The sequence below is a fragment of the Mus musculus genome, chromosome 12 (genome assembly GCF_000001635.26).
Source record: "Mus musculus strain C57BL/6J chromosome 12, GRCm38.p6 C57BL/6J".
Classification (NCBI taxonomy): domain Eukaryota; kingdom Metazoa; phylum Chordata; class Mammalia; order Rodentia; family Muridae; genus Mus; species Mus musculus.
Genome location: NC_000078.6, coordinates 76,106,319 through 76,119,111, shown reverse-complemented (window position 1 = coordinate 76,119,111; position 12,793 = coordinate 76,106,319). Strand labels below are relative to the sequence as shown.

At 44.9% G+C, this 12,793-nt stretch overlaps 1 protein-coding gene across 1 annotated transcript in view; it reads right to left on the bottom strand.

Moving 5' to 3' along the window:
- Nucleotides 1-8,183: 8,183 nt before the first annotated feature.
- Nucleotides 8,184-12,793, bottom strand: part of Syne2 (spectrin repeat containing, nuclear envelope 2) — a 292,611-nt gene continuing 288,001 nt past the window's right edge. The window contains exons 112-116 of the mRNA NM_001005510.2: nucleotides 11,437-11,628; nucleotides 10,897-10,968; nucleotides 10,801-10,825; nucleotides 10,202-10,238; nucleotides 8,184-9,290 (exon numbers count right to left, since the gene is read on the bottom strand). Coding sequence (NP_001005510.2) covers nucleotides 9,068-9,290; nucleotides 10,202-10,238; nucleotides 10,801-10,825; nucleotides 10,897-10,968; nucleotides 11,437-11,628 — 549 coding nt within the window. The 3' untranslated portion in view covers nucleotides 8,184-9,067. The remainder of the gene's footprint in view (nucleotides 9,291-10,201; nucleotides 10,239-10,800; nucleotides 10,826-10,896; nucleotides 10,969-11,436; nucleotides 11,629-12,793) is intronic.

Below are 12,793 nucleotides of genomic sequence, written 5' to 3'. Positions count from 1 at the left end.
CCCATTTTAAAGATGGGCCATTTCTCTTTAATGTGTGGTAGCTTCCTTCTGAGTTGTGCTCATAGCTAAGCATGAGTCTTAAATGTTCAAGTTTCTTTTAAAGGATGAATAGAACCTGGCACCAGTGAGCCTCGGTTAGAGTACTGAACAATCTCCAACTCCTAAGACTCCGCCATGAAAGCGCAACAGAGCAGCAGAACCCTGAGCTCTGCCTTAAACTGATATAGCCGGCTTCTTCCATTTTAATCTGCAAGGGACCACCTGAGAAACTTACCCTTGGATGAGTGGGTGTTGCCTAATCACAAGTTTGAATAGAACCAGTCACCACGCATACCCTTAGTACACAGCTTCCTAGGTATGAACTAGCCTGAAAGAGGACTGTGTGGACAATCCTAGCTAGCCTCTGCTTTTTCTGCTTGTCACCAGGAGAGGGATTAACTCCAAAAATAATCCCAAAGAGTTTTTTCCCCCTTGAGAAATTCAGGTGAGACCACAAGACAAATAACACACTTAACATTTAAAAAACAAAACAGTGGCCGGGAGGTGGTGGCGTACACCTTTAATCCCAGCACCTGGGAGGCAGAGGCAGGCGGATTTCTGAGTTGAGGCCAGCCTGGTCTACAGAGTGAGTTCCAGGACAGCCAGGGCTACACAGAGAAACCCTGTCTCACCCCCGCCCCACAAAAAAACCAAAAACCCAAAACAAACAAAAAAACCAGTGTAACAGCAGCCACCCTGCCTCCTTACCTAAATGACATCAAAGCCAGTGCTTTTAGAGTTTTGCAAGCAAAAGGGGTTACTTACCAATTCTCAGCACTGCCTCCCATGCAGAGAGAAGTAAACTAGGTTGAACCATTCCTAGCATTTTCTAGCATATAAAGGCAGGTTAGTTCCTATTTGCATCTGCTTGCATGTGTTGATAACTTCTCAAAACTCAAGGTGGGTCCTGGATTTCTAGCTCTATTTTGAAACAAAGTAGTTTTGTTTAATAAGACTTGATACATGTCTTTAAGCTGCTTTTTAAAAAAGATACTATAAACGTTATATAAGTAACAAAAATATACCATCTGGTATGTGAAATGGTATTTGTGGAACACTGCGAGCCAGACACAGTTTTCACATTTAATCTTCATAATCCATTACTGTGACTCTATTTTAATTGTCAGGATGTGGAAGCTAGAATGCCAAGCAGACTTACTCAAGGTCACACAGAATAAATGCTGGCAGTTCCAGGCTGGTGCTGACAAGGGGGCGGGGCTGAGTGGAGCTTTCAGGCTAAGAGGTCTTAACCTTGCATGCACAAGGCTGTGGGCATTATCCCAAGCACTGCAAAAAAGAATTCCAAACATTTTGTCTTTTGCTTCCTATCATTGTGCTACATTCCCCAGCTCCCCCCTCTCCCAAATCTTTTCTAAGCTACAGAATTTATCAAGCAGGGTTACTGAGGCTTAAGTGGGGTCTACCTATGAAATACCGCATGCCTGACACCCCAGACACCCCTGGGAACAGCCACAAACAGCTTAGAAATTTCTGACAAAAGAATTCAAGTCTGACCGAGCGGTGGTGGCGCACACCTTTAATTCCAGCACTTGGGAGGCAGAGGCAGGCAGATTTCTGAGTTTGAGGCCAGCCTGGTCTACAGAGTGAGTTCCAGGACAGCTTAAGGCTTGGAGGGGCCACTTGACCTGCTCAAGGACTTTGCAAGTTCTTCAAGCCAAGGCTAGATTGGAATTCTAGCCTCTTCACTGGCTGCTTTCTCTGGCTCCAGGATGCTACCTGTGGAGCAGTGTTGTGATGACAGTTGGTGACAATGTGGGTGACTTCTCTGTCCCCTTTCATTTTTACCTTCTCAGCGTAGAGTGGGTCTGCTTGAACCTTGTGGGAACAGCAACAGTGATAGACAGGAGAGGGCTGGCCACCTTTCTCCTGTCCTGCCATCTTGGGTTCTTGAGCCAGGAGGTCTGCAGTCACTTCCTGGGACTTCTTTTCCTCCAGGGTATCTGAGCTTCCCACATGCCTTGCAAGGACTCCCAGTGTGAGTGCTACATTTCCCAGGCACCAAGGTCTCCCGGTGGGGCTGAGCGCACTACATACTGATTTCCCGTGTAGCTCTCGAACTTCATGAATCCAGTAGCAGCTGTAAATTGTGAGCTGTCTCAACATACATGAGTTTAAAAACACCAAGGATCGTCTTCCTTTGTTGGCCAGCCTGTTACTTGATAGTGGCCTTTCTCTTTGTGAGGGATAGAGATTTTTAGCCTGAAATAGTTTCCAGTATCTGAACTGTCAGCATTCATTTATTTGCCTTGTGAAGCCTGGATCTATAACTTTATGGGGCAGTGGTCACGTGTCCTTCTGAGCTTGTTGGTTGACTATAATGTCATATTTTCAGACAGATGCTGTGAATCATCAGACTAACGTGTTGGTGACAGACTTAACTGTGACCGTTTGAGCTGCATGTGGTAGCTTATTCCCAGGAGCCCAAACACTTGGGAGGCTTGCTGTGAATTTGAAGCTAACCTGGGCTACAGAATGAGACTCTTAATCTCAAAAAGCTGAATAAACAAAGACTGGGATGCTTTTAAGACCAACCGTCCATTTGTCTGGGAGCCCTTTGTCCTTACCACCTCCCTTTAATATCTATGGAGCTGTTGTGGAGGGAAGTTTAATGTGACATAAATAAAGCGCTTTTCATAATTTGGGTTTGAAAAACGTTATCTGTTGGGAGCTGAATGTAAACACTTAGTTGTTGGGCTAAGCAGTGTCTGGTTTTCTTCCATGAATTCTCTTTTGGAGTGTATATTGTTGAAAACTGCGGGCATTCTTCCTAGGAGAGGGAACCTTAGTGTCGAGACTTGCCTACCCCCCTCTGCCCCTAGGTTTCCTAAACAGGAACAATTTAACTCACGGTCACCTACTCACTTGTGACGTATGACCACAGGCACTGCATATGGATGTAAAAGTCCCAGTATGTAGAGAACCCATTTATTTTTAATTTATTATTCAATATATTTGGGTAGAGTTTCTGTAACTATATATAAAATATTCACTTATTATTCAATTTATTTGGGTAGATTTTCTGCACTTTTGTCATCCGAGTCAACTAGCAATATTACCCTTCAGAGACGGGCTGAAGTCATTCATTCGTACTGCAGTTATTTTTGTGCCTATGGTCATTTGAAGCTTTCCTCTTCCAAGTAGGGAAGGAAAGGTGTGAGCAATTTGCTTAAGATTGACTCATGCCTTACGAATGTTTGGGGGATACTGCAAGCTCCACATGAAAGAAGGCAGAAGAGGTTTCTCTGGGGCAGGAGGTGGGGAGAGAGGGAATATGTATGTGTGTGTGTGTGTGTGTGTGTGTGTGTGTGTAGGGGTGGCGGTGGTGGTGGTGAGGGTCAAACTTAAACTCAGAGGTCCTTAGGTTGGAAAAATGTCCATATCAGCAGCCTTTAAAATACAAACAACCCTTAGACAACCCCAGCATCCTTCCTGAGGGCAGTGGAGGCCTGTGGGACACTCTCTTTGGAGCACGAGACTGGAAGGAGCTGGGACTTCTGCTAAAATTCTGTTGCTTGCCTCAGAGCAGGGAACCTTCAAGTGATTCAGTGGCTCAAAGAAAAAAAATGTAACATTTAGATTTGTTTCCTCTACCTTCCCCCTCGCCACCCCAAGACTACTGTAAACCAGTTATGGTGGGAGTGAAAGCCTACCTTTTCTCCCTATCCACTTAATAACTTAAAATGATAGACTTATTCAAAATGGACCCTGTAAAACTGCTGGGGAACGGGACAGGTGGCTTGAATATCTGAAGAGTGAAGGGCCTGGGCTGAAACACAGGCTGACAGGCTTCACTGCCTAACCCTCCAGATAGGGCTTCTGCCCAGCTGGGTTAGTAACAGTTAATCAGGGATGGAGAGATGCTGATTTGCTGAAGTGGGATGTCCACAGTGGGAGGCAGAGGCGCTGTCTCTATCTTTAGACAGTCTACTACCTGTCAGAGGTTTTTTGAAGACAAGCTCTTTTGTGTAGCCTTGATTGTCCTGAAACTCACTCTTGTACAACAGGTTGGCTTCAAAATCACAGAAATCCATCTGCCTCCACCTCTCAATTACTAGGACTTAAAAGGCATGTGCCACCACACCTAGCTCAGACAGATCATTCCCTCATTTAAATTTGCAAACTCTTATTTTTTAAAAATCACATATAGAGTCTTATATAGCCTAAATTGATCTCTCAATCCCCCCCCCAAACTTTGAGGGACCAAATGACATCACAACTGGAAAGTTTTGTACTGTGAAACTTTCTTTCATCCACAGAACATTAATCATAGTGTATAAAATTACCTTCAGCATATATGGCTTAGATATATGTGAAATACAGTCCGGTCCCTAGATATCTTGTTATGTTTATATACATTTTCAAAAATGCCTTCAATTCAAAGTACTTCTAGTCCTAAATAGAAGTAACTGGGGTGGACATAAGCCACCTGTAGTTCATTTCAGAAAACTGGCAATGGAGACGTCTGGGCCAAGTGACTCTTGTCATCTTTCGATGCTTCCCCCCAGGCAAAGGATGGTCAGGGTTGAACTACTAACATATTGTGATGGTTATTGTCAGCTGCAGCTCTTCATTGCTGAGGGAGCACACCTAGGAGGGAAGCACCTAACTGTGGGCAGCAGGAGTCCATGGGCTGGTGTCCCTGCCTGAGGGAAGAGAAGCCAGTAAGACACAGACATTTGTGTGCCTCCACGTTCTGACTGAGGTATTTCATTACTGCGACGAAATGTACACATGCAGGAAAGTCTCACTTCCAGACAGGTTGTGGGTCTCGAAGTCTCAGTCATTCACAAAGATAAATATAAGTGGAACAGAAAGCTTAGAGGCAAAGCCTTCCAAAAAATTTTCAAAGTGATGTTTGGGGGCTCAGTGGTTAAGCACACTGCTCTTGCAGAGGACCTGAGCTCAGTTGCCAGTACTCATCACATCAGGTGGCCCACAACTGCCTGTAACTGCAGTTCCAGGGGATCTGACAACCACTTCTGGTCTTTGCAGACGCCTCCACTCGTGTGTGTGTGTACCACACACAATATACACAAGTATACATTTAAGTAAAAAAATAAAAATCATTCAATTTTTTTCCTTGACCATTTCAATTCTATTTACCTGATCCTTTCACTTCTCCAAGATCTATTCCTTTCTGACCCACCGAACTCTGCTTTTTTTTTTTTTTTTTTTTTTTTTTAAAGTATAGCTGGGCGTGGTGACGCATGCCTTTAATCCCAGCACTCAGATTTCTGAGTTTGAGGCCAGCCTGGTCTACAAAGTGAGTTCCAGGGCTATACAGAGAAACCCTGTCTCAAAAAACCAAAAAAAAAAAAAAAAAAAAAAAACAAACAAACAAAAAAAAAAAAACAGTTTGTGTTACCCAGATGTTCTTACACCCTTAAAGAAAATAGACTCTCCCTCTCCCAAACACTATCAACTTCCAATAGCTCCTAAGGCAGGATTGGGACTTAGCATCCACCTCCCCTCTCCATGATGAAATTCTGTCTGGCCTGAGCCAGCACTGGTCTTGTGCATGCTGTCTCTATTGCTGTGAAATCATATGTGCAGCCGTTCTGTGTCTAGAATGTCCTGTTTCTTGTCACTCTTATGCTGACTCTTACAGTCTCTCCAAACCCTCTTCTACAATGAACCCTGAGCCTTTGGAGGAAGGGGGTATGACATAGATACAGGGCTGAGCCTTCTACAGTCTCTTATCCTCTGCATCTTGATCAGTTGTGGGTTTTCCGTGTGAATTACCACCTACTGGAAAAAGCCTCTCTTATGAGAGTTGATGGATGCACTAATCTATGGCTGTAACAGTAACCCGTTAGGAGTTAGTTTAATACAGTAATGGATCCTCCCTTTGTAATGTGTCCACACACAGGTCCCTTGGTCCTGATAAAAAGGGAAGATGGGCGGTTAATCCCAAGACATTCACACCACTATTATAGCAGTGGCATTGTAACTGTCTTCCAGGCTGGCTGTTGCTATAGTTCTCAGGGCTCACAGCTGGGCAAGATTGGTGACTTCGGGGCAGGAGTGGTGGCTTTTAACCCTGGGGCACTCTGGAGACAGAGGCTGGTAGATATCTGAGTTCAAGGCTTGCCTGGTCTATATAGTTGAGTTCTATGCCAGCCAGGACTACACAGTGAGGCTCTGTCTCAAAAAACAAAAACAAACAAACAAACAAACCAACCAAGCAAACAAAAAACAAAACCCAAAAGCCCAAAAAATTATTCCTTTCCATCTCTGGTAGCATCTTCATGTACTGTGAAAGCTGGCCAGTAAGGATGGCGAAGCCTCCATGCGAGTGGCAGCTTAACTTCTCTGGGTTTTGTGACTCAAGTGTGTTGTGTCTTCAGTACTGGGCTTTCCTATGAAGTACAAGAGTGTAACTGAGAACATTGGTAATAGCCTGTAATGTTTCAAATCGTTATTATTTTGTGTATGTGCGGGAGGGTCTCACTATATAACCTTGGCTGGCCTGGAATTTAGAGGTACAGTTGCCTCTGTCTCCCCAGGGGAACTGTAACATCAAGTGAGGCGCTCCTTCAGTTTTAATAGATGGCTTTGCTAGGTGTAACAGTTAGGCTCTTTCAGGATTTGGAATACAGCTTTTCAGGCCCTTTAAAGGTCTGTAAACTAATCAGTGGTTATTGTGACCCACATGGCTTTGTAAGTGACTTGACCTTCCCTCTCTTGGAGCTCCAAAGCCCTTTTTCATATTTTGCATTTTTAATATTTTAACTATAATACACTGTGGAAAATTCCTTTTCCCATCTTACCTATTTAGCATCCTCAGGAATCCTTTTCCTTAGGTTTGGGGGATTTTCTTCTATGATATCTGTGAATAGGTTTTCTAGGCCTTCATTATACCTTCTTCTCCTCCCATGCCCAGGATTATGCCTTTTTATGAGGTTCCAAAACTTTTCCATGCTGCATGTTATTGTTATTATTAAATTTCTCTTGATCTTCACTGAAAGATCCAATTCCTTTGTCTTTCATCCCTGTCTGTTTTTGACACAATCCATTCTGTTCCCATTCTGGCTTCCCACTGAGGCTGTTACATGGTTTATTGAAAATTTCATTTCTAACATTTCCATCTGAATTGTCTTAAAAAAACTCAAAACTATTTAGACTAGCTCCTTTATTTTGTCTCTGTCTTGAGTTGTTTGACTATAGTTACAGTCACTCTTTGGATTATTTAAGTTCTTCTATGTCATTTTCATTAGGGGCCATAACTGTGGGATTTGTACATCTGGAATTTGTTGGGTGAGGGTTGTTTTTTAAAAGTGTATTTATTTTTATGTATGTGAGTGTTCCATCTGATTCTACATCTGCATATCAGAAGAGGGCATCAGATCCTATTGTAGATGGTGGTGAGCTGGGATGTGGGTCCTGGGAATTGAACTCAAGACCATCAGAAGAGCAGCCAGTGCTCCTAACCACTGACCCATCTCTCCAGACTGGTTGAAGATTTTCTTTTATTCAAGTCTTCATCTTTCAGCAGAGGTATTTAGTGTTCAGGATGCAAATGCACAGCAGCACTGGGAACCATTTTGTTTGGTAAATGGAGATATAGCCTCTCTCCAGGTCTTGTTTCTCTGCTAGTCTGGCATTGTCTTCAGCTCTAGAACAAGTTTCACCTGGCAGTAGGGACTGACTAGTCCTGGGTCTTAAGGCTGCGGAGGATAGCTGGCAGGACTCTGGACAGTGGGGTATATAGGTGGTGATTGAATAGTCCCTGGTGGCTATTGTGTTGGGATCTGGTGAGTCCTGGAGGGAGGAGAGACAGGCTAGGAGGAGGAGGCCGTCCCTGGCAAGCAGCCAGAGGACTTGGGTGACCCAAATGGACGCTAGGAAGGAAAGTGCAGGTTTCCTATGTGTCTACATGACATGTGATGGCTACAGCCTTCCTGGGATCAGCTGAGTCTCAGGGAGACAGAGAGGAGGGGGCAGTGTGAGGGACAGAGAACACAGTCAGCCTACCTACCTGGCTGGGTCTGTACCACAGGTGGCAGCTGTAGGGTCCATGGTAGCCATGGGCTGGGACCAGGTGAGTCTAAGATATTTGTTATATTTGGGAGACCAAGTGCACCACTGATCTGCTTTCTAAAAGAGTCCAATACACAAGCAGGGCTTTTTTTTTTTTTTTTTTTTTTTTTTAATGAGAAACATCTGAGTTGACATATCACAAATAGTTCCAAGTTTCTTTACCAACCCCTGGTGGCCAAACAGCTCAACCAGACCTGAAGTATCTCTTTAAACATGAAAAGTCTTAAAAAATTAAATTATAAAAACATCCCTATCAAGTCTGTAGTTTGGCATTTACTGTACATGAGTCAAAAGCTCAGGCTAAAATCTGTTTTTTTTTAAATCAAAGTTTACATTATACATACAGATTCAGCATTGTTAAAAAATATGCACAAATAACGACATCCATGCAATAAAATTTCCTTAGAAATTTTTAAAGCAATGTAAAAAGAGCTGACCCGGGTGCTGAATGGGAGGTTTTGGTTTATAACCTGGGAAGTATAGACTACTAGCTGATTGGAGGAAAACTGATTCTAAATATTTAAAATGTGTTTGAATCAACCAATCAGCTCAGTGCACAGGAATTTCCGAACCATTACTAAATAAGGTAGGGGGCCCACTAGCTTCTTGGATATAGGTCATTTACGTGCTGAACACCATTGTTCATGGGCCTTATGAGCTGTGCTACAATAACTGTTTTCCACAGTGTGTGGCTCTTCCAGAGGCCCCGCCCCCACCCCTTTCCGGAGTTCTCTGAACCCATCTGGTAACTTTATCTGAATGCCAGGTCCTGCTGTGCTTGATTCTCTGTTCCAGCAGAAGGACATCTTGTCTGAGTTGTCCTGGGCTCCCAGAGTCCACTTGGACAAGAGGAGGGAGTCCCTGGACCTTGTCAAGGCAAAGTCACTCCGGGGTTAGTCTGATCCCACGAGCTGAGCACTTGTGGTCAACAGGCTGTCGGCCATGGCACTGCAGCTGGTGGAACCTTCTAGGTGGGAGGTGGCCCGTTGGTGTACCGCAGCATGGGGTAGAAGGATCGGGCAAAGTTGTTGGCCTGGGTGCAGCTGTAGTCATCTTCAGAGGCAGGTAGCAGGCAGGCCAGGAGCAGCAGCAGCAGCAGAAGCAGCTGCAACGGTAGCGCTGCCCTGATCACCCTTGAGAGGAAGGAGCGTCTCGGCTGGGAGCTGCCGGGGCTGTCGAGGTGGGGCATCCTGACAACAGAGAGGTGGGGGGCACTCATCAGGAAGGTTCTTAAGGTACACTCACCATCATCTGACTATATGCTTAGGGAAAGAAATCAGGGCTCTGGGATGTGAGGCTCAAATAAGCTGGCAGCTGGGGTGATGGCTGATTAACACTTAAATTGATAAGGTATAGATTCATATAGGAGATAAGCCTTTGGGCATGGCGGTGAGGGATTTTCTAGATTAGGCTAACCTGGAGCACAAGGTCCCCAATGGAGGAGCTAGAGAAAGGACCGAAGGAGCTTACAGCCCCATAGGAGGAACAACAATACGAACCAACCAGTATCCCTAGAGGTCCCAGGGACTAAACCACCAACCAAAGAAAAACACATGGTGGGACTCATGGCTCCAGCTGCATATGTAGTAGAGGATGCCCTAGTTGGTCATCAGTGGGAGGAGAGGCCCTTGGTCCTGTGAAGGCTCAATACCCCAGTGTAGGGGAATGCCAAGAGTGGGTGGGTTGGTGAACAGGGGAAGTGGGGATGGGATAGGGGGTTTTCGAAGGGGAATCCAGGAAAGGGGATAAAATTTGAAATGTAAATAAAAAAGCGGGAGGCACCACTCCACAGGCTGGGGCTCTGAGAAGAAAGGAGAAAGCAAGCTGAGGACAGCCATTGTCCCTTGCTGCTTCTCGGCTGTGGGAACACTGTGACCAGCTGCCTCAAGCTCTGCTGTAGTGATTTCCCTGCCATGATGGACCGACTGTACCCCTGGCACTGGGAGCCACAATAAACGCCTTTGCTTCCATTGCTTTGTCAGTGTGTTTTGTCGCAGTGATAGAAAAGTAACTCAGACAGCTGGGGTGCACTTCTGGAAGAGGGGCTCCGTCCTCTCCACAGGAGCCCACAGGAAGTCACTGGGCACTACAGTCTCATTACCTGCTGTCTGTCTCCTCCTCCTCCTCTTCCTCTTCCACTCCAAACTGCTGGAACAAAGAAGCCCATTATGCCATGTGTCCTTCCTTGGGTTAGCCACTCCTCCCCCACCCTCTTAGGTCACTTTCCCGCCACACTTTTGGGACTAGAGTTACACCACATGTGATTCCACTTGATGACCTAAGGAGTGATTAGATAGGTCTGTTAAGCCATCAAGATTTTCATATTTCAATGTACCGACCTGATTTACTGGAGACATGAGGAAATCCCTCAACAGAGGCCCTCACCTACAATCTACTGTGACCTCAAAGAACACTACCTCACCAGGAGAGAGCCTTTTAAGTCAAGTCTTTTAAAAAAAATCATTTTTTAATAATCATTTTAAAGGGCCAGAGAGATAGCTTAGCAATTAAAGGCACTTTCTGCCGAGCCTGATGAAGCAAGTGATAGAAGGTGAGACCCGAGTCCTACCAAGTCCTTCTCTGACCTCCATATGCAGACAGTGGCATGTCTGTATAGACACACTCAAAAAATAATCGTTATTAAAAACGTTAGAATTTCTTTTGGCCAGACGATTGGTTGAAATAGATTTGTGCTACCACAGAAGGTCCAGCGGGGCCTTGGACTCTCACAATTCTGCCATCTTACTGATGCTGAGAGCCATGTTGGGTATGTTTTAAGGGAGGAAGGGCACTGACCTTTGCAAAGGCTGCTGGGAGCTGTTCTCCTGAGTCCACCTCATCAAAGCTGGTTAGAGAAGCATCCGGATCCTGAAAGCCACACCCAGTTGTTCAGTTTAGGGCAAAACCAAGTTGTAGGGAGCCGCCTGCACTGTGCTTCGTGAACCCTTAAAGGAGTAGCTTGTTCCCATCCTACCTTAATTCCTTCTAATTTACCCTCTCCTCCCATGTAAAAGACACACTTTCTCAGACAAAAGGTCATATAGCCAAAGCACTGGAAACCCACAATCCCAATTGGCTGTGAGGCTCCGTCCATCACTGATGGACTCGGGACTGCCCCAGCTCATTGAGTTATAGCACATTTTCAACAGAACTGAAGCTCAACAGATTAGAGGATAATTAGGAAGGAGACATGAATAGTCCTGAGAGAAAGTGAAGGCTTGTATCCAGCACGAAGGTAGAAAAGATGACGGGTACCACCTCACATCTTCCTGCTGACAGATACCCCACCTGCCTCTTCTGAGGTACCCTGGCCACTTGGCAAGGGGCCTGACTCACCAGGCTTCTCTGCAAGGACATCAGATCTTGAGCCACTTGCTCTTGCAGTTGCTTGAGTTTCTTCTCGATCACGTGGACCTTCTCTTCGGCCTCAATGTAGTCTTCTCCTTGCCCCTTCACCAGAAGGCTGGAGGAAATCTCCCGCAAGGAGCTGACTTGAGGCTGACGGGCTACCAACTCCTTTTCTAGGCGCTGAGAGCAAAATGGTGTAAGACAGTTGTCAAGGGGAGGGCGGGCGGTGCAGCTTTCTGTGTTTTGGGAGGAATAGTAGGCGCAGCTCAATCCCGGAACTTACTTTGGATCGTTGATACCAAATAGCTTTGCACTATTCAGAGAGCGGCTGAACAGGTTGTGCCCAGTCCCTGTTTTTAACCCCCTTGAACTCTAAAGATACTTTGATGTTGAGAAATTTGAGGGAGGAAGGGAAGGAGTATGCTATGAAAAGCCCAGACCCTTATACTCTAGGGCAGAGAAACTGAGGCCAGTCAGTTCACCCAGACCTGTTAGATGGAGCATGCCACTTAGCTACCTGGTGGGTGCACCGGGCCAGTCACTTAAGGGCTGTCTTCTTGCTATGTTCCATTCAAATTAAAAGAAGAAATCGGTTTCAAGAACATTCCAATCCCTTGGTAGCCACCTGAGGTACGGAGGTGGAAGATACCCACTCATGGAGAGAAGTTCTCTTGGGCACTGTGATATAGGGAGTGGAACTCTACAGGGATTTTAGTATAGAATTTTATAAAAGCAATCCCAGCAATTTTAAATATAAAATACTGAAAATGAAACTACATGTAAGCTTATAGGTAAAAATAAGTCACCTCTGAGACATGTGAGAATGTAGAGGTCTTAGGTTGGCTTATTAGTGAAAAATAGTCTATAAAGACACGGTTACCTTCAGAAAATAAGACATTCCTACTATGAATATAGATAACACATGCAGCTCATCTTGGGCAATATGTCCTCCCTCCCATGACCAGGTGAACATTACAGTCAGCCCTCTGTGCCCGTGGGCCCTGTACTCAGAGTCTATCAGCCATGGATCAAAAAAACACAACAAAGAATTACCACTGTTCTGAATACGTGAATGCTCTCGTTATTATTCCTTAAGTGTGGCATAACAGAAATTTATATAGCATTTATATAACTCATTTATATTATACTAAGGATTGTAACTAATCAAGAAAGGATTCAAGATGCATGGCAGGATTTGTGTAGATTATATGCAAATATATGCATAAATATTTAAATATGCACAGACAAAATAAAGATTTTACTTGGTGGACTCAAGTACCCCCAAATCTGGGTATGTGTAGGAGTGTAAGGCCACCGGATATCCATGGAAAAAACATGCCTCAGT